This window comes from Salvelinus alpinus, chromosome 19, assembly GCF_045679555.1.
Source record: "Salvelinus alpinus chromosome 19, SLU_Salpinus.1, whole genome shotgun sequence".
Classification (NCBI taxonomy): Eukaryota; Metazoa; Chordata; class Actinopteri; order Salmoniformes; family Salmonidae; genus Salvelinus; species Salvelinus alpinus.
Window position 1 is genome coordinate 15,260,177 of NC_092104.1, and position 23,945 is coordinate 15,284,121.

At 49.5% G+C, this 23,945-nt stretch overlaps 1 protein-coding gene across 1 annotated transcript in view; it reads right to left on the minus strand.

Annotated features, from left to right (window-relative positions):
• Positions 1–23,945, minus strand: part of LOC139545044 (succinyl-CoA:3-ketoacid coenzyme A transferase 1, mitochondrial-like) — a 145,476-nt gene that overhangs the window by 23,440 nt on the left and 98,091 nt on the right. Inside the window, exon 15 of the mRNA XM_071352405.1 lies at positions 1,729–1,809. Coding sequence (XP_071208506.1) covers positions 1,729–1,809 — 81 coding nt within the window. The remainder of the gene's footprint in view (positions 1–1,728; positions 1,810–23,945) is intronic.

Sequence of the window (23,945 nt, forward strand, 5' to 3'; positions counted from 1 at the left end):
CTACCATTAAAATTATAGACGGATCATTTCTTTGTCAGTGGGCAAACGTACAAAATCAGCAGGGGATCAAATACTTTTTTCCCTCACTGTATGTGTGATAGGCATCCTCTGAGTCTGTCATTTAGAACAAAAATATTGTCTGCAGCAATCACGTTGCTAGAACATTTTACAATCCTACCATAATAAATAACTGTGGTTTCTCAAACATTACGAAAACATTATATTCTTTGATTGACTAATTTACAAAAAGTACAAATGATTACTGAAATGTTAGAAATCCTAATGCTTTTTTTATACTGTAATGGTAATTATTTCTGCAGCGTTGCAGAAACGTAAGAACGTTACAGCTCTTTAGGGATTTCCAGATGAAGCATTACTAGCGGTACGTTGGGTCATGTGGTGGAGCTGTTAACATCATAAAGTTCACCATCGTAGAAGACAGCCCTACATTCTGGGATGTTAAATCAAGATTGGGCATCCTAGCAGAAATCTGCTGATTGGATTATGGTTAACCAAATAAAAGTAATTTCCATCTCCCCACGTCTCTCTGTAGCATCAATACTATCTATCAGACCTTGATGTGAGTGTGTGTGTGTTGTTTGATGTGGGTGTGTGTGTTTCCATCTCTCTTTCAGTGTGTGTCTTTTGTCTATATAATACCAGGTAAAAAGATTGGGTGTATTGTTTAGAATACTGAAACAAGCCCAGTGGCTTCCAACCGCCAAGGCCAAGCGATTCTGTTTGTGCTCTTTCAACCTTTTCCAATGCTATAAACCCTCATGATTCTTTGAGCTGGAGAGGAGCGTGTCAGCTCTAGGACTACAGTGAGCTGGAGAGGAGCGTGTCAGCTCTAGGACTACAGTGAGCTGGAGAGGAGCGTGTCAGCTCTAGGACTACAGTGAGCTGGAGAGGAGCGTGTCAGCTCTAGGACTACAGTGAGCTGGAGGGGAGCGTGTCAGCTCTAGGACTACAGTGAGCTGGAGAGGAGCGTGTCAGCTCTAGGACTACAGTGAGCTGGAGAGGAGCGTGTCAGCTCTAGGACTACAGTGAGCTGGAGGGGAGCGTGTCAGCTCTAGGACTACAGTGAGCTGGAGAGGAGCGTGTCAGCTCTAGGACTACAGTGAGCTGGAGAGGAGCGTGTCAGCTCTAGGACTACAGTGAGCTGGAGAGGAGCGTGTCAGCTCTAGGACTACAGTGAGCTGGAGAGGAGCGTGTCAGCTCTAGGACTACAGTGAGCTGGAGAGGAGCGTGTCAGCTCTAGGACTACAGTGAGCTGGAGAGGAGCGTGTCAGCTCTAGGACTACAGTGAGCTGGAGAGGAGCGTGTCAGCTCTAGGACTACAGTGAGTCAGTAGTACTGTATAGTCACCAGAGCAAAGTGTTTCCCATAAAGCCTGACATTATGACTCATATTCAGTTTAGGTATAATATAACCCAGGCGTCTAAATAGCCCCAGTTGGACTCCAAAATACCTGGATTATACAGAGTTGTTTTGAAGAGTCATTTCAATCTTTCTGTGTGGAAGAGATTCACATGAGGGCTGTGTTGTGAGGAGTTTGATTTGTATAGCAAAGACAGTAAATTTAATCTAGACAACAAAGATATGGAGGACACCTTGGCAAACAGAAAATACGTAAGAGAAACACACAGAATTTACACACACACACACACACACACCACACACCACACAAACACACACACACACACACACACACACACACACACACACCTTTTCAGTGATGATCCGATCCACACACTGTTTTCCTGTCAGTGGCAGGTTGCATGTGTCCAGAATCTTGAATTTTCCTCCCTGACAAAGAACAAAGGAAAGAGAGAGAAAGAGCAAAGGTTATGTTAAAGGTCATACACAACGACCCAGTTGAACTGGTATGGTGGAGAAATTACAAGAGATTGTTATAATGCCATTATTGCATCAAATGGTTGTTTTATGCAACAGATGAGCAGTGTGAAGGGAGAGGAGAACTACTGATAGATAAATAAGACAGGAGCAGCAGTCAACAGGTATCAATAAACATCTATTACATCCACCCGCTCCACCATCTGGACAGCGACAAATACTGCCCTTACAGGTCATAGGACTGGACAGCCACAACTACTCCCATTACAGGTCATATGACTGGACAACCACAGCCACAAATACTCCCATTACAGGTCATAGGACTGGACAACCACAGCCACAAATACTCTCATTACAGGTCATAGGACTGGACAACCACAGCCACAAATACTCCCATTACAGGTCATAGGACTGGACAACCACAGCCACAAATAGTCCAATTACAGGTCATAGGACTGGACAGCCACAGCCACAAACACTCCCATTACAGGTCATAGGACTGGACAGCCACAGCCACAAATACTCCCATTACAGGTCATAGGACTGGACAACCACAAATACTCCCATTACAGGTCATAGGGCTGGACAACCAAAATACTCCCATTACAGGTCATAGGACTGGACAACCACAGCCACAAATACTCCCATTACAGATCATAGGACTGGACAGCCACAGCCACTCCCATTACAGGTCATAGGACTGGACAACCACAGCCACAAATAGTCCCATTACAGGTCATAGGACTGGACAGCCACAGCCACAAACACTCCCATTACAGATCATAGGAATGGACAGCCACAGCCACAGCCACAAACACTCCCATTACAGGTCATAGGACTGGACAGCCACAGCCACAAACACTCCCATTACAGGTCATAGGACTGGACAGCCACAGCCACAAATACTCCCATTACAGATCATAGGACTGGACAGCCACAGCCACAAACACTCCCATTACAGGTCATAGGACTGGACAGCCACAGCCACAAATACTCCCATTACAGATCATAGGACTGGACAGCCACAGCCACTCCCATTACAGGTCATAGGACTGGACAGCCACAGCCACAAATACTCCCATTACAGATCATAGGACTGGACAGCCACAGCCACAAACACTCCCATTACAGGTCATAGGACTGGACAGCCACAGCCACAAATACTCCCATTACAGATCATAGGACTGGACAGCCACAGCCACAAACACTCCCATTACAGATCATAGGACTGGACAGCCACAGCCACAAACACTCCCATTACAGGTCATAGGACTGGACAGCCACAGCCACAAATACTCCCATTACAGATCATAGAACTGGACAGCCACAGCCACAAACACTCCCATTACAGGTCATAGGACTGGACAGCCACAGCCACAAACACTCCAATTACAGGTCATAGGACTGGACAGCCACAGCCACAAACACTCCCATTACAGATCATAGGACTGGACAGCCACAGCCACAAACACTCCCATTACAGGTCATAGGACTGGACAGCCACAGCCACAAATACTCCCATTACAGATCATAGGACTGGACAGCCACAGCCACAAACACTCCCATTACAGGTCATAGGACTGGACAACCACAAACACTCCCATTACAGGTCATAGGACTGGACAGCCACAGCCACAAATACTCCCATTACAGATCATAGGACTGGACAGCCACAGCCACAAACACTCCCATTACAGGTCATAGGACTGGACAGCCACAGCCACAAATACTCCCATTACAGATCATAGGACTGGACAGCCACAGCCACAAACACTCCCATTACAGATCATAGGACTGGACAGCCACAGCCACAAACACTCCCATTACAGGTCATAGGACTGGACAGCCACAGCCACAAATACTCCCATTACAGATCATAGAACTGGACAGCCACAGCCACAAACACTCCCATTACAGGTCATAGGACTGGACAGCCACAGCCACAAACACTCACATTACAGGTCATAGGACTGGACAGCCACAGCCACAGCCACTCCCATTACAGATCATAGGACTGGACAGCCACAGCCACAAACACTCCCATTACAGGTCATAGGACTGGACAGCCACAGCCACAAATACTCCCATTACAGATCATAGAACTGGACAGCCACAGCCACAAACACTCCCATTACAGGTCATAGGACTGGACAGCCACAGCCACAAATACTCCCATTACAGATCATAGGACTGGACAGCCACAGCCACAAACACTCCCATTACAGATCATAGGACTGGACAGCCACAGCCACAAACACTCCCATTACAGGTCATAGGACTGGACAGCCACAGCCACAAATACTCCCATTACAGATCATAGGACTGGACAGCCACAGCCACAAACACTCCCATTACAGGTCATAGGACTGGACAGCCACAGCCACAAACACTCCCATTACAGGTCATAGGACTGGACAGCCACAGCCACAAACACTCCCATTACAGATCATAGGACTGGACAGCCACAGCCACAAACACTCCCATTACAGATCATAGGACTGGACAGCCACAGCCACAAACACTCCCATTACAGGTCATAGGACTGGACAGCCACAGCCACAAATACTCCCATTACAGATCATAGGACTGGACAGCCACAGCCACAAACACTCCCATTACAGGTCATAGGACTGGACAGCCACAGCCACAAACACTCCCATTACAGGTCATAGGACTGGACAGCCACAGCCACAAACACTCCCATTACAGGTCATAGGACTGGACAGCCACAGCCACAAATACTCCCATTACAGATCATAGGACTGGACAGCCACAGCCACAAACACTCCCATTACAGGTCATAGGACTGGACAGCCACAGCCACAAATACTCCCATTACAGATCATAGGACTGGACAGCCACAGCCACAAACACTCCCATTACAGATCATAGGACTGGACAGCCACAGCCACAAACACTCCCATTACAGGTCATAGGACTGGACAGCCACAGCCACAAATACTCCCATTACAGATCATAGAACTGGACAGCCACAGCCACAAACACTCCCATTACAGGTCATAGGACTGGACAGCCACAGCCACAAACACTCACATTACAGGTCATAGGACTGGACAGCCACAGCCACAGCCACTCCCATTACAGATCATAGGACTGGACAGCCACAGCCACAAACACTCCCATTACAGGTCATAGGACTGGACAGCCACAGCCACAAATACTCCCATTACAGATCATAGAACTGGACAGCCACAGCCACAAACACTCCCATTACAGGTCATAGGACTGGACAGCCACAGCCACAAATACTCCCATTACAGATCATAGGACTGGACAGCCACAGCCACAAACACTCCCATTACAGATCATAGGACTGGACAGCCACAGCCACAAACACTCCCATTACAGGTCATAGGACTGGACAGCCACAGCCACAAATACTCCCATTACAGATCATAGGACTGGACAGCCACAGCCACAAACACTCCCATTACAGGTCATAGGACTGGACAGCCACAGCCACAAACACTCCCATTACAGGTCATAGGACTGGACAGCCACAGCCACAAACACTCCCATTACAGATCATAGGACTGGACAGCCACAGCCACAAACACTCCCATTACAGATCATAGGACTGGACAGCCACAGCCACAAACACTCCCATTACAGGTCATAGGACTGGACAGCCACAGCCACAAATACTCCCATTACAGATCATAGGACTGGACAGCCACAGCCACAAATACTCCCATTACAGATCATAGGACTGGACAGCCACAGCCACAAACACTCCCATTACAGATCATAGGACTGGACAGCCACAGCCACAAACACTCCCATTACAGGTCATAGGACTGGACAGCCACAGCCACAAATACTCCCATTACAGATCATAGGACTGGACAGCCACAGCCACAAACACTCCCATTACAGGTCATAGGACTGGACAGCCACAGCCACAAACACTCCCATTACAGGTCATAGGACTGGACAGCCACAGCCACAAACACTCCCATTACAGATCATAGGACTGGACAGCCACAGCCACAAACACTCCCATTACAGATCATAGGACTGGACAGCCACAGCCACAAACACTCCCATTACAGGTCATAGGACTGGACAGCCACAGCCACAAATACTCCCATTACAGATCATAGGACTGGACAGCCACAGCCACAAACACTCCCATTACAGGTCATAGGACTGGACAGCCACAGCCACAAACACTCCCATTACAGGTCATAGGACTGGACAGCCACAGCCACAAACACTCCCATTACAGGTCATAGGACTGGACAGCCACAGCCACAAATACTCCCATTACAGATCATAGGACTGGACAGCCACAGCCACAAACACTCCCATTACAGGTCATAGGACTGGACAGCCACAGCCACAAATACTCCCATTACAGATCATAGGACTGGACAGCCACAGCCACAAACACTCCCATTACAGATCATAGGACTGGACAGCCACAGCCACAAACACTCCCATTACAGGTCATAGGACTGGACAGCCACAGCCACAAATACTCCCATTACAGATCATAGAACTGGACAGCCACAGCCACAAACACTCCCATTACAGGTCATAGGACTGGACAGCCACAGCCACAAACACTCACATTACAGGTCATAGGACTGGACAGCCACAGCCACAGCCACTCCCATTACAGATCATAGGACTGGACAGCCACAGCCACAAACACTCCCATTACAGGTCATAGGACTGGACAGCCACAGCCACAAATACTCCCATTACAGATCATAGAACTGGACAGCCACAGCCACAAACACTCCCATTACAGGTCATAGGACTGGACAGCCACAGCCACAAATACTCCCATTACAGATCATAGGACTGGACAGCCACAGCCACAAACACTCCCATTACAGATCATAGGACTGGACAGCCACAGCCACAAACACTCCCATTACAGGTCATAGGACTGGACAGCCACAGCCACAAATACTCCCATTACAGATCATAGGACTGGACAGCCACAGCCACAAACACTCCCATTACAGGTCATAGGACTGGACAGCCACAGCCACAAACACTCCCATTACAGGTCATAGAACTGGACAGCCACAGCCACAAACACTCCCATTACAGATCATAGGACTGGACAGCCACAGCCACAAACACTCCCATTACAGATCATAGGACTGGACAGCCACAGCCACAAACACTCCCATTACAGGTCATAGGACTGGACAGCCACAGCCACAAATACTCCCATTACAGATCATAGGACTGGACAGCCACAGCCACAAACACTCCCATTACAGGTCATAGGACTGGACAGCCACAGCCACAAACACTCCCATTACAGGTCATAGGACTGGACAGCCACAGCCACAAACACTCCCATTACAGGTCATAGGACTGGACAGCCACAGCCACAAACACTCCCATTACAGGTCATAGGACTGGACAGCCACAGCCACAAACACTCCCATTACAGATCATAGGACTGGACAGCCACAGCCACAAACACTCCCATTACAGATCATAGGACTGGACAGCCACAACTACTCCCAGTACAGGTCATAGGACTGAACAGCCACAGCCACAAATACTCCCATTACAGATCATAGGACTGGACAACCACAAACACTCCCATTACAGGTCATAGGACTGGACAGCCACAGCCACAAATACTCCCATTACAGATCATAGGACTGGACAGCCACAGCCACAAACACTCCCATTACAGGTCATAGGACTGGACAGCCACAGCCACAAATACTCCCATTACAGATCATAGGACTGGACAGCCACAGCCACAAACACTCCCATTACAGATCATAGGACTGGACAGCCACAGCCACAAACACTCCCATTACAGGTCATAGGACTGGACAGCCACAGCCACAAATACTCCCATTACAGATCATAGAACAGGACAGCCACAGCCACAAACACTCCCATTACAGGTCATAGGACTGGACAGCCACAGCCACAAACACTCACATTACAGGTCATAGGACTGGACAGCCGCAGCCACAAACACTCCCATTACAGATCATAGGACTGGACAGCCACAGCCACAGCCACTCCCATTACAGATCATAGGACTGGACAGCCACAGCCACAAACACTCCCATTACAGGTCATAGGACTGGACAGCCACAGCCACAAATACTCCCATTACAGATCATAGAACTGGACAGCCACAGCCACAAACACTCCCATTACAGGTCATAGGACTGGACAGCCACAGCCACAAACACTCCCATTACAGGTCATAGGACTGGACAGCCACAGCCACAAACACTCCCATTACAGATCATAGGACTGGACAGCCACAGCCACAAACACTCCCATTACAGGTCATAGGACTGGACAGCCACAGCCACAAATACTCCCATTACAGATCATAGGACTGGACAGCCACAGCCACAAACACTCCCATTACAGATCATAGGACTGGACAGCCACAGCCACAAACACTCCCATTACAGGTCATAGGACTGGACAGCCACAGCCACAAATACTCCCATTACAGATCATAGGACTGGACAGCCACAGCCACAACACTCCCATTACAGGTCATAGGACTGGACAGCCACAGCCACAAACACTCCCATTACAGGTCATAGGACTGGACAGCCACAGCCACAAACACTCCCATTACAGATCATAGGACTGGACAGCCACAGCCACAAACACTCCCATTACAGATCATAGGACTGGACAGCCACAACTACTCCCAGTACAGGTCATAGGACTGAACAGCCACAGCCACAAATACTCCCATTACAGATCATAGGACTGGACAACCACAAACACTCCCATTACAGGTCATAGGACTGGACAGCCACAGCCACAAATACTCCCATTACAGATCATAGGACTGGACAGCCACAGCCACAAACACTCCCATTACAGGTCATAGGACTGGACAGCCACAGCCACAAATACTCCCATTACAGATCATAGGACTGGACAGCCACAGCCACAAACACTCCCATTACAGATCATAGGACTGGACAGCCACAGCCACAAACACTCCCATTACAGATCATAGGACTGGACAGCCACAGCCACAAACACTCCCATTACAGGTCATAGGACTGGACAGCCACAGCCACAAATACTCCCATTACAGATCATAGAACTGGACAGCCACAGCCACAAACACTCCCATTACAGGTCATAGGACTGGACAGCCACAGCCACAAACACTCACATTACAGGTCATAGGACTGGACAGCCACAGCCACAAACACTCCCATTACAGATAATAGGACTGGACAGCCACAGCCACAAACACTCCCATTACAGATCATAGGACTGGACAGCCACAGCCACAAACACTCCCATTACAGGTCATAGGACTGGACAGCCACAGCCACAAATACTCCCGTTACAGATCATAGAACTGGACAGCCACAGCCACAAACACTCCCATTACAGGTCATAGGACTGGACAGCCACAGCCACAAACACTCCCATTACAGGTCATAGGACTGGACAGCCACAGCCACAAACACTCCCATTACAGATCATAGGACTGGACAGCCACAGCCACAAACACTCCCATTACAGGTCATAGGACTCGACAACCACAAACACTCCCATTACAGGTCATAGGACTGGACAGCCACAGCCACAAATACTCCCATTACAGATCATAGGACTGGACAGCCACAGCCACAAACACTCCCATTACAGGTCATAGGACTGGACAGCCACAGCCACAAATACCCCCATTACAGATCATAGGACTGGACAGCCACAGCCACAAACACTCCCATTACAGATCATAGGACTGGACAGCCACAGCCACAAACACTCCCATTACAGGTCATAGGACTGGACAGACACAGCCACAAATACTCCCATTACAGATCATAGAACTGGACAGCCACAGCCACAAACACTCCCATTACAGGTCATAGGACTGGACAGCCACAGCCACAAATACTCCCATTACAGATCATAGAACTGGACAGCCACAGCCACAAACACTCCCATTACAGGTCATAGGACTGGACAGCCACAGCCACAAATACTCCCATTACAGATCATAGGACTGGACAGCCACAGCCACAAACACTCCCATTACAGATCATAGGACTGGACAGCCACAGCCACAAACACTCCCATTACAGGTCATAGGACTGGACAGCCACAGCCACAAATACTCCCATTACAGATCATAGGACTGGACAGCCACAGCCACAAACACTCCCATTACAGGTCATAGGACTGGACAGCCACAGCCACAAACACTCCCATTACAGGTCATAGGACTGGACAGCCACAGCCACAAACACTCCCATTACAGATCATAGGACTGGACAGCCACAGCCACAAACACTCCCATTACAGATCATAGGACCGGACAGCCACAGCCACAAACACTCCCATTACAGGTCATAGGACTGGACAGCCACAGCCACAAATACTCCCATTACAGATCATAGGACTGGACAGCCACAGCCACAAACACTCCCATTACAGGTCATAGGACTGGACAGCCACAGCCACAAACACTCCCATTACAGGTCATAGGACTGGACAGCCACAGCCACAAACACTCCCATTACAGGTCATAGGACTGGACAGCCACAGCCACAAACACTCCCATTACAGGTCATAGGACTGGACAGCCACAGCCACAAACACTCCCATTACAGATCATAGGACTGGACAGCCACAGCCACAAACACTCCCATTACAGATCATAGGACTGGACAGCCACAACTACTCCCAGTACAGGTCATAGGACTGAACAGCCACAGCCACAAATACTCCCATTACAGATCATAGGACTGGACAACCACAAACACTCCCATTACAGGTCATAGGACTGGACAGCCACAGCCACAAATACTCCCATTACAGATCATAGGACTGGACAGCCAGAGCCACAAACACTCCCATTACAGGTCATAGGACTGGACAGCCACAGCCACAAATACTCCCATTACAGATCATAGGACTAGACAGCCACAGCCACAAACACTCCCATTACAGGTCATAGGACTGGACAGCCACAGCCACAAATACTCCCATTACAGATCATAGGACTGGACAGCCACAGCCACAAACACTCCCATTACAGATCATAGGACTGGACAGCCACAGCCACAAACACTCCCATTACAGATCATAGGACTGGACAGCCACAGCCACAAACACTCCCATTACAGGTCATAGGACTGGACAGCCACAGCCACAAATACTCCCATTACAGATCATAGAACTGGACAGCCACAGCCACAAACACTCCCATTACAGGTCATAGGACTGGACAGCCACAGCCACAAACACTCACATTACAGGTCATAGGACTGGACAGCCACAGCCACAAACACTCCCATTACAGATAATAGGACTGGACAGCCACAGCCACAAACACTCCCATTACAGATCATAGGACTGGACAGCCACAGCCACAAACACTCCCATTACAGGTCATAGGACTGGACAGCCACAGCCACAAATACTCCCGTTACAGATCATAGAACTGGACAGCCACAGCCACAAACACTCCCATTACAGGTCATAGGACTGGACAGCCACAGCCACAAACACTCCCATTACAGGTCATAGGACTGGACAGCCACAGCCACAAACACTCCCATTACAGATCATAGGACTGGACAGCCACAGCCACAAACACTCCCATTACAGGTCATAGGACTGGACAACCACAAACACTCCCATTACAGGTCATAGGACTGGACAGCCACAGCCACAAATACTCCCATTACAGATCATAGGACTGGACAGCCACAGCCACAAACACTCCCATTACAGGTCATAGGACTGGACAGCCACAGCCACAAATACTCCCATTACAGATCATAGGACTGGACAGCCACAGCCACAAACACTCCCATTACAGATCATAGGACTGGACAGCCACAGCCACAAACACTCCCATTACAGGTCATAGGACTGGACAGACACAGCCACAAATACTCCCATTACAGATCATAGAACTGGACAGCCACAGCCACAAACACTCCCATTACAGGTCATAGGACTGGACAGCCACAGCCACAAACACTCACATTACAGGTCATAGGACTGGACAGCCACAGCCACAGCCACTCCCATTACAGATCATAGGACTGGACAGCCACAGCCACAAACACTCCCATTACAGGTCATAGGACTGGACAGCCACAGCCACAAATACTCCCATTACAGATCATAGAACTGGACAGCCACAGCCACAAACACTCCCATTACAGGTCATAGGACTGGACAGCCACAGCCACAAATACTCCCATTACAGATCATAGGACTGGACAGCCACAGCCACAAACACTCCCATTACAGATCATAGGACTGGACAGCCACAGCCACAAACACTCCCATTACAGATCATAGGACTGGACAGCCACAGCCACAAACACTCCCATTACAGATCATAGGACTGGACAGCCACAACTACTCCCAGTACAGGTCATAGGACTGAACAGCCACAGCCAGAAATACTCCCATTACAGATCATAGGACTGGACAACCACAAACACTCCCATTACAGGTCATAGGACTGGACAGCCACAGCCACAAATACTCCCATTACAGATCATAGGACTGGACAGCCACAGCCACAAACACTCCCATTACAGGTCATAGGACTGGACAGCCACAGCCACAAATACTCCCATTACAGATCATAGGACTGGACAGCCACAGCCACAAACACTCCCATTACAGATCATAGGACTGGACAGCCACAGCCACAAACACTCCCATTACAGATCATAGGACTGGACAGCCACAGCCACAAACACTCCCATTACAGGTCATAGGACTGGACAGCCACAGCCACAAATACTCCCATTACAGATCATAGAACTGGACAGCCACAGCCACAAACACTCCCATTACAGGTCATAGGACTGGACAGCCACAGCCACAAACACTCACATTACAGGTCATAGGACTGGACAGCCACAGCCACAAACACTCCCATTACAGATAATAGGACTGGACAGCCACAGCCACAAACACTCCCATTACAGATCATAGGACTGGACAGCCACAGCCACAAACACTCCCATTACAGGTCATAGGACTGGACAGCCACAGCCACAAATACTCCCGTTACAGATCATAGAACTGGACAGCCACAGCCACAAACACTCCCATTACAGGTCATAGGACTGGACAGCCACAGCCACAAACACTCCCATTACAGGTCATAGGACTGGACAGCCACAGCCACAAACACTCCCATTACAGATCATAGGACTGGACAGCCACAACTACTCCCAGTACAGGTCATAGGACTGAACAGCCACAGCCAGAAATACTCCCATTACAGATCATAGGACTGGACAACCACAAACACTCCCATTACAGGTCATAGGACTGGACAGCCACAGCCACAAATACTCCCATTACAGATCATAGGACTGGACAGCCACAGCCACAAACACTCCCATTACAGGTCATAGGACTGGACAGCCACAGCCACAAATACTCCCATTACAGATCATAGGACTGGACAGCCACAGCCACAAACACTCCCATTACAGATCATAGGACTGGACAGCCACAGCCACAAACACTCCCATTACAGATCATAGGACTGGACAGCCACAGCCACAAACACTCCCATTACAGGTCATAGGACTGGACAGCCACAGCCACAAATACTCCCATTACAGATCATAGAACTGGACAGCCACAGCCACAAACACTCCCATTACAGGTCATAGGACTGGACAGCCACAGCCACAAACACTCACATTACAGGTCATAGGACTGGACAGCCACAGCCACAAACACTCCCATTACAGATAATAGGACTGGACAGCCACAGCCACAAACACTCCCATTACAGATCATAGGACTGGACAGCCACAGCCACAAACACTCCCATTACAGGTCATAGGACTGGACAGCCACAGCCACAAATACTCCCGTTACAGATCATAGAACTGGACAGCCACAGCCACAAACACTCCCATTACAGGTCATAGGACTGGACAGCCACAGCCACAAACACTCCCATTACAGGTCATAGGACTGGACAGCCACAGCCACAAACACTCCCATTACAGATCATAGGACTGGACAGCCACAGCCACAAACACTCCCATTACAGGTCATAGGACTGGACAACCACAAACACTCCCATTACAGGTCATAGGACTGGACAGCCACAGCCACAAATACTCCCATTACAGATCATAGGACTGGACAGCCACAGCCACAAACACTCCCATTACAGGTCATAGGACTGGACAGCCACAGCCACAAATACTCCCATTACAGATCATAGGACTGGACAGCCACAGCCACAAACACTCCCATTACAGATCATAGGACTGGACAGCCACAGCCACAAACACTCCCATTACAGGTCATAGGACTGGACAGACACAGCCACAAATACTCCCATTACAGATCATAGAACTGGACAGCCACAGCCACAAACACTCCCATTACAGGTCATAGGACTGGACAGCCACAGCCACAAACACTCACATTACAGGTCATAGGACTGGACAGCCACAGCCACAGCCACTCCCATTACAGGTCATAGGACTGGACAGCCACAGCCACAAACACTCCCATTACAGGTCATAGGACTGGACAGCCACAGCCACAAATACTCCCATTACAGATCATAGAACTGGACAGCCACAGCCACAAACACTCCCATTACAGGTCATAGGACTGGACAGCCACAGCCACAAATACTCCCATTACAGATCATAGGACTGGACAGCCACAGCCACAAACACTCCCATTACAGATCATAGGACTGGACAGCCACAGCCACAAACACTCCCATTACAGGTCATAGGACTGGACAGCCACAGCCACAAATACTCCCATTACAGATCATAGGACTGGACAGCCACAGCCACAAACACTCCCATTACAGGTCATAGGACTGGACAGCCACAGCCACAAACACTCCCATTACAGGTCATAGGACTGGACAGCCACAGCCACAAACACTCCCATTACAGATCATAGGACTGGACAGCCACAGCCACAAACACTCCCATTACAGATCATAGGACCGGACAGCCACAGCCACAAACACTCCCATTACAGGTCATAGGACTGGACAGCCACAGCCACAAATACTCCCATTACAGATCATAGGACTGGACAGCCACAGCCACAAACACTCCCATTACAGGTCATAGGACTGGACAGCCACAGCCACAAACACTCCCATTACAGGTCATAGGACTGGACAGCCACAGCCACAAACACTCCCATTACAGGTCATAGGACTGGACAGCCACAGCCACAAACACTCCCATTACAGGTCATAGGACTGGACAGCCACAGCCACAAACACTCCCATTACAGATCATAGGACTGGACAGCCACAGCCACAAACACTCCCATTACAGATCATAGGACTGGACAGCCACAACTACTCCCAGTACAGGTCATAGGACTGAACAGCCACAGCCACAAATACTCCCATTACAGATCATAGGACTGGACAACCACAAACACTCCCATTACAGGTCATAGGACTGGACAGCCACAGCCACAAATACTCCCATTACAGATCATAGGACTGGACAGCCACAGCCACAAACACTCCCATTACAGGTCATAGGACTGGACAGCCACAGCCACAAATACTCCCATTACAGATCATAGGACTAGACAGCCACAGCCACAAACACTCCCATTACAGGTCATAGGACTGGACAGCCACAGCCACAAATACTCCCATTACAGATCATAGGACTGGACAGCCACAGCCACAAACACTCCCATTACAGATCATAGGACTAGACAGCCACAGCCACAAACACTCCCATTACAGATCATAGGACTGGACAGCCACAGCCACAAACACTCCCATTACAGGTCATAGGACTGGACAGCCACAGCCACAAATACTCCCATTACAGATCATAGAACTGGACAGCCACAGCCACAAACACTCCCATTACAGGTCATAGGACTGGACAGCCACAGCCACAAACACTCACATTACAGGTCATAGGACTGGACAGCCACAGCCACAAACACTCCCATTACAGATAATAGGACTGGACAGCCACAGCCACAAACACTCCCATTACAGATCATAGGACTGGACAGCCACAGCCACAAACACTCCCATTACAGGTCATAGGACTGGACAGCCACAGCCACAAATACTCCCGTTACAGATCATAGAACTGGACAGCCACAGCCACAAACACTCCCATTACAGGTCATAGGACTGGACAGCCACAGCCACAAACACTCCCATTACAGGTCATAGGACTGGACAGCCACAGCCACAAACACTCCCATTACAGATCATAGGACTGGACAGCCACAGCCACAAACACTCCCATTACAGGTCATAGGACTGGACAACCACAAACACTCCCATTACAGGTCATAGGACTGGACAGCCACAGCCACAAATACTCCCATTACAGATCATAGGACTGGACAGCCACAGCCACAAACACTCCCATTACAGGTCATAGGACTGGACAGCCACAGCCACAAATACTCCCATTACAGATCATAGGACTGGACAGCCACAGCCACAAACACTCCCATTACAGATCATAGGACTGGACAGCCACAGCCACAAACACTCCCATTACAGGTCATAGGACTGGACAGACACAGCCACAAATACTCCCATTACAGATCATAGAACTGGACAGCCACAGCCACAAACACTCCCATTACAGGTCATAGGACTGGACAGCCACAGCCACAAACACTCACATTACAGGTCATAGGACTGGACAGCCACAGCCACAGCCACTCCCATTACAGATCATAGGACTGGACAGCCACAGCCACAAACACTCCCATTACAGGTCATAGGACTGGACAGCCACAGCCACAAATACTCCCATTACAGATCATAGAACTGGACAGCCACAGCCACAAACACTCCCATTACAGGTCATAGGACTGGACAGCCACAGCCACAAATACTCCCATTACAGATCATAGGACTGGACAGCCACAGCCACAAACACTCCCATTACAGATCATAGGACTGGACAGCCACAGCCACAAACACTCCCATTACAGGTCATAGGACTGGACAGCCACAACTACTCCCAGTACAGGTCATAGGACTGAACAGCCACAGCCACAAATACTCCCATTACAGATCATAGGACTGGACAACCACAAACACTCCCATTACAGGTCATTGGACTGGACAGCCACAGCCACAAATACTCCCATTACAGATCATAGGACTGGACAGCCACAGCCACAAACACTCCCATTACAGGTCATAGGACTGGACAGCCACAGCCACAAATACTCCCATTACAGATCATAGGACTGGACAGCCACAGCCACAAACACTCCCATTACAGATCATAGGACTGGACAGCCACAGCCACAAACACTCCCATTACAGGTCATAGGACTGGACAGCCACAGCCACAAATACTCCCATTACAGATCATAGAACAGGACAGCCACAGCCACAAACACTCCCATTACAGGTCATAGGACTGGACAACCACAGCCACAAACACTCACATTACAGGTCATAGGACTGGACAGCCGCAGCCACAAACACTCCCATTACAGATCATAGGACTGGACAGCCACAGCCACAGCCACTCCCATTACAGATCATAGGACTGGACAGCCACAGCCACAAACACTCCCATTACAGGTCATAGGACTGGACAGCCACAGCCACAAATACTCCCATTACAGATCATAGAACAGGACAGCCACAGCCACAAACACTCCCATTACAGGTCATAGGACTGGACAGCCACAGCCACAAACACTCACATTACAGATCATAGGACTGGACAGCCACAGCCACAAACACTCCCATTACAGGTCATAGGACTGGACAGCCACAGCCACAAATACTCCCATTACAGATCATAGGACTGGACAGCCACAGCCACAAACACTCCCATTACAGGTCATAGGACTGGACAGCCACAGCCACAAACACTCACATTACAGATCATAGGACTGGACAGCCACAGCCACAAACACTCCCATTACAGGTCATAGGACTGGACAGCCACAGCCACAAATACTCCCATTACAGATCATAGGACTGGACAGCCACAGCCACAAACACTCCCATTACAGGTCATAGGACTGGACAGCCACAGCCACAAACACTCCCATTACAGGTCATAGGACTGGACAGCCACAGCCACAAACACTCCCATTACAGATCATAGGACTGGACAGCCACAGCCACAAACACTCCCATTACAGATCATAGGACCGGACAGCCACAGCCACAAACACTCCCATTACAGGTCATAGGACTGGACAGCCACAGCCACAAATACTCCCATTACAGATCATAGGACTGGACAGCCACAGCCACAAACACTCCCATTACAGGTCATAGGACTGGACAGCCACAGCCACAAACACTCCCATTACAGGTCATAGGACTGGACAGCCACAGCCACAAACACTCCCATTACAGGTCATAGGACTGGACAGCCACAGCCACAAACACTCCCATTACAGATCATAGGACTGGGCAGCCACAGCCACAAACACTCCCATTACAGATCATAGGACTGGACAGCCACAACTACTCCCAGTACAGGTCATAGGACTGAACAGCCACAGCCACAAATACTCCCATTACAGATCATAGGACTGGACAACCACAAACACTCCCATTACAGGTCATAGGACTGGACAGCCACAGCCACAAATACTCCCATTACAGATCATAGGACTGGACAGCCACAGCCACAAACACTCCCATTACAGGTCATAGGACTGGACAGCCACAGCCACAAATACTCCCATTACAGATCATAGGACTGGACAGCCACAGCCACAAACACTCCCATTACAGGTCATAGGACTGGACAGCCACAGCCACAAATACTCCCATTACAGATCATAGGACTGGACAGCCACAGCCACAAACACTCCCATTACAGATCATAGGACTGGACAGCCACAGCCACAAACACTCCCATTACAGATCATAGGACTGGACAGCCACAGCCACAAACACTCCCATTACAGGTCATAGGACTGGACAGCCACAGCCACAAATACTCCCATTACAGATCATAGAACTGGACAGCCACAGCCACAAACACTCCCATTACAGGTCATAGGACTGGACAGCCACAGCCACAAACACTCACATTACAGGTCATAGGACTGGACAGCCACAGCCACAAACACTCCCATTACAGATAATAGGACTGGACAGCCACAGCCACAAACACTCCCATTACAGATCATAGGACTGGACAGCCACAGCCACAAACACTCCCATTACAGGTCATAGGACTGGACAGCCACAGCCACAAATACTCCCGTTACAGATTATAGAACTGGACAGCCACAGCCACAAACACTCCCATTACAGGTCATAGGACTGGACAGCCACAGCCACAAACACTCCCATTACAGGTCATAGGACTGGACAGCCACAGCCACAAACACTCCCATTACAGATCATAGGACTGGACAGCCACAGCCACAAACACTCCCATTACAGGTCATAGGACTGGACAACCACAAACACTCCCATTACAGGTCATAGGACTGGACAGCCACAGCCACAAATACTCCCATTACAGATCATAGGACTGGACAGCCACAGCCACAAACACTCCCATTACAGGTCATAGGACTGGACAGCCACAGCCACAAATACTCCCATTACAGATCATAGGACTGGACAGCCACAGCCACAAACACTCCCATTACAGATCATAGGACTGGACAGCCACAGCCACAAACACTCCCATTACAGGTCATAGGACTGGACAGACACAGCCACAAATACTCCCATTACAGATCATAGAACTGGACAGCCACAGCCACAAACACTCCCATTACAGGTCATAGGACTGGACAGCCACAGCCACAAACACTCACATTACAGGTCATAGGACTGGACAGCCACAGCCACAGCCACTCCCATTACAGATCATAGGACTGGACAGCCACAGCCACAAACACTCCCATTACAGGTCATAGGACTGGACAGCCACAGCCACAAATACTCCCATTACAGATCATAGAACTGGACAGCCACAGCCACAAACACTCCCATTACAGGTCATAGGACTGGACAGCCACAGCCACAAATACTCCCATTACAGATCATAGGACTGGACAGCCACAGCCACAAACACTCCCATTACAGATCATAGGACTGGACAGCCACAGCCACAAACACTCCCATTACAGGTCATAGGACTGGACAGCCACAACTACTCCCAGTACAGGTCATAGGACTGAACAGCCACAGCCACAAATACTCCCATTACAGATCATAGGACTGGACAACCACAAACACTCCCATTACAGGTCATAGGACTGGACAGCCACAGCCACAAATACTCCCATTACAGATCATAGGACTGGACAGCCACAGCCACAAACACTCCCATTACAGGTCATAGGACTGGACAGCCACAGCCACAAATACTCCCATTACAGATCATAGGACTGGACAGCCACAGCCACAAACACTCCCATTACAGATCATAGGACTGGACAGCCACAGCCACAAACACTCCCATTACAGGTCATAGGACTGGACAGCCACAGCCACAAATACTCCCATTACAGATCATAGAACAGGACAGCCACAGCCACAAACACTCCCATTACAGGTCATAGGACTGGACAGCCACAGCCACAAACACTCACATTACAGGTCATAGGACTGGACAGCCGCAGCCACAAACACTCCCATTACAGATCATAGGACTGGACAGCCACAGCCACAGCCACTCCCATTACAGATCATAGGACTGGACAGCCACAGCCACAAACACTCCCATTACAGGTCATAGGACTGGACAGCCACAGCCACAAATACTCCCATTACAGATCATAGAACAGGACAGCCACAGCCACAAACACTCCCATTACAGGTCATAGGACTGGACAGCCACAGCCACAAACACTCACATTACAGGTCATAGGACTGGACAGCCGCAGCCACAAACACTCCCATTACAGATCATAGGACTGGACAGCCACAGCCACAGCCACTCCCATTACAGATCATAGGACTGGACAGCCACAGCCACAAACACTCCCATTACAGGTCATAGGACTGGACAGCCACAGCCACAAATACTCCCATTACAGATCATAGAACTGGACAGCCACAGCCACAAACACTCCCATTACAGGTCATAGGACTGGACAGCCACAGCCACAAACACTCCCATTACAGGTCATAGGACTGGACAGCCACAGCCACAAACACTCCCATTACAGATCATAGGACTGGACAGCCACAGCCACAAACACTCCCATTACAGGTCATAGGACTGGACAGCCACAGCCACAAATACTCCCATTACAGATCATAGGACTGGACAGCCACAGCCACAAACACTCCCATTACAGATCATAGGACTGGACAGCCACAGCCACAAACACTCCCATTACAGGTCATAGGACTGGACAGCCACAGCCACAAATACTCCCATTACAGATCATAGGACTGGACAGCCACAGCCACAAACACTCCCATTACAGGTCATAGGACTGGACAGCCACAGCCACAAACACTCCCATTACAGGTCATAGGACTGGACAGCCACAGCCACAAACACTCCCATTACAGATCATAGGACTGGACAGCCACAGCCACAAACACTCCCATTACAGATCATAGGACTGGACAGCCACAACTACTCCCAGTACAGGTCATAGGACTGAACAGCCACAGCCACAAATACTCCCATTACAGATCATAGGACTGGACAACCACAAACACTCCCATTACAGGTCATAGGACTGGACAGCCACAGCCACAAATACTCCCATTACAGATCATAGGACTGGACAGCCACAGCCACAAACACTCCCATTACAGGTCATAGGACTGGACAGCCACAGCCACAAATACTCCCATTACAGATCATAGGACTGGACAGCCACAGCCACAAACACTCCCATTACAGATCATAGGACTGGACAGCCACAGCCACAAACACTCCCATTACAGATCATAGGACTGGACAGCCACAGCCACAAACACTCCCATTACAGGTCATAGGACTGGACAGCCACAGCCACAAATACTCCCATTACAGATCATAGAACTGGACAGCCACAGCCACAAACACTCCCATTACAGGTCATAGGACTGGACAGCCACAGCCACAAACACTCACATTACAGGTCATAGGACTGGACAGCCACAGCCACAAACACTCCCATTACAGATCATAGGACTGGACAGCCACAGCCACAAACACTCCCATTACAGATCATAGGACTGGACAGCCACAGCCACAAACACTCCCATTACAGGTCATAGGACTGGACAGCCACAGCCACAAATACTCCCGTTACAGATCATAGAACTGGACAGCCACAGCCACAAACACTCCCATTACAGGTCATAGGACTGGACAGCCACAGCCACAAACACTCCCATTACAGGTCATAGGACTGGACAGCCACAGCCACAAACACTCCCATTACAGATCATAGGACTGGACAGCCACAGCCACAAACACTCCCATTACAGATCATAGGACTGGACAGCCACAACTACTCCCATTACAGGTCATAGGACTGAACAGCCACAAACACTCCCATTACAGATCATAGGACTGGACAGCCACAGCCACAAACACTCCCATTACAGATCATAGGACTGGACAGCCACAACTACTCCCATTACAGGTCATAGGACTGAACAGCCACAGCCACAAACACTCCCATTACAGATCATAGGACTGGACAGCCACAGCCACAAATACTCCCATTACAGATCATAGGACTGGACAACCACAAACACTCCCATTACAGGTCATAGGACTGGACAGCCACAGCCACAAATACTCCCATTACAGATCATAGGACTGGACAGCCACAGCCACAAACACTCCCATTACAGGTCATAGGACTGGACAGCCACAGCCACAAACACTCCCATTACAGGTCATAGGACTGGACAGCCACAGCCACAAACACTCCCATTACAGATCATAGGACTGGACAGCCACAGCCACAAACACTCCCATTACAGATCATAGGACTGGACAGCCACAACTACTCCCAGTACAGGTCATAGGACTGAACAGCCACAGCCACAAATACTCCCATTACAGATCATAGGACTGGACAACCACAAACACTCCCATTACAGGTCATAGGACTGGACAGCCACAGCCACAAATACTCCCATTACAGATCATAGGACTGGACAGCCACAGCCACAAACACTCCCATTACAGGTCATAGGACTGGACAGCCACAGCCACAAATACTCCCATTACAGATCATAGGACTGGACAGCCACAGCCACAAACACTCCCATTACAGATCATAGGACTGGACAGCCACAGCCACAAACACTCCCATTACAGATCATAGGACTGGACAGCCACAGCCACAAACACTCCCATTACAGGTCATAGGACTGGACAGCCACAGCCACAAATACTCCCATTACAGATCATAGAACTGGACAGCCACAGCCACAAACACTCCCATTACAGGTCATAGGACTGGACAGCCACAGCCACAAACACTCACATTACAGGTCATAGGACTGGACAGCCACAGCCACAAACACTCCCATTACAGATCATAGGACTGGACAGCCACAGCCACAAACACTCCCATTACAGATCATAGGACTGGACAGCCACAGCCACAAACACTCCCATTACAGGTCATAGGACTGGACAGCCACAGCCACAAATACTCCCGTTACAGATCATAGAACTGGACAGCCACAGCCACAAACACTCCCATTACAGGTCATAGGACTGGACAGCCACAGCCACAAACACTCCCATTACAGGTCATAGGACTGGACAGCCACAGCCACAAACACTCCCATTACAGATCATAGGACTGGACAGCCACAGCCACAAACACTCCCATTACAGATCATAGGACTGGACAGCCACAACTACTCCCATTACAGGTCATAGGACTGAACAGCCACAGCTACAAACACTCCCATTACAGATCATAGGACTGGACAGCCACAGCCACAAACACTCCCATTACAGATCATAGGACTGGACAGCCACAACTACTCCCATTACAGGTCATAGGACTGAACAGCCACAGCCACAAACACTCCCATTACAGATCATAGGACTGGACAGCCACAGCCACAAACACTCCCATTACAGATCATAGGACTGGACAGCCACAACTACTCCCATTACAGGTCA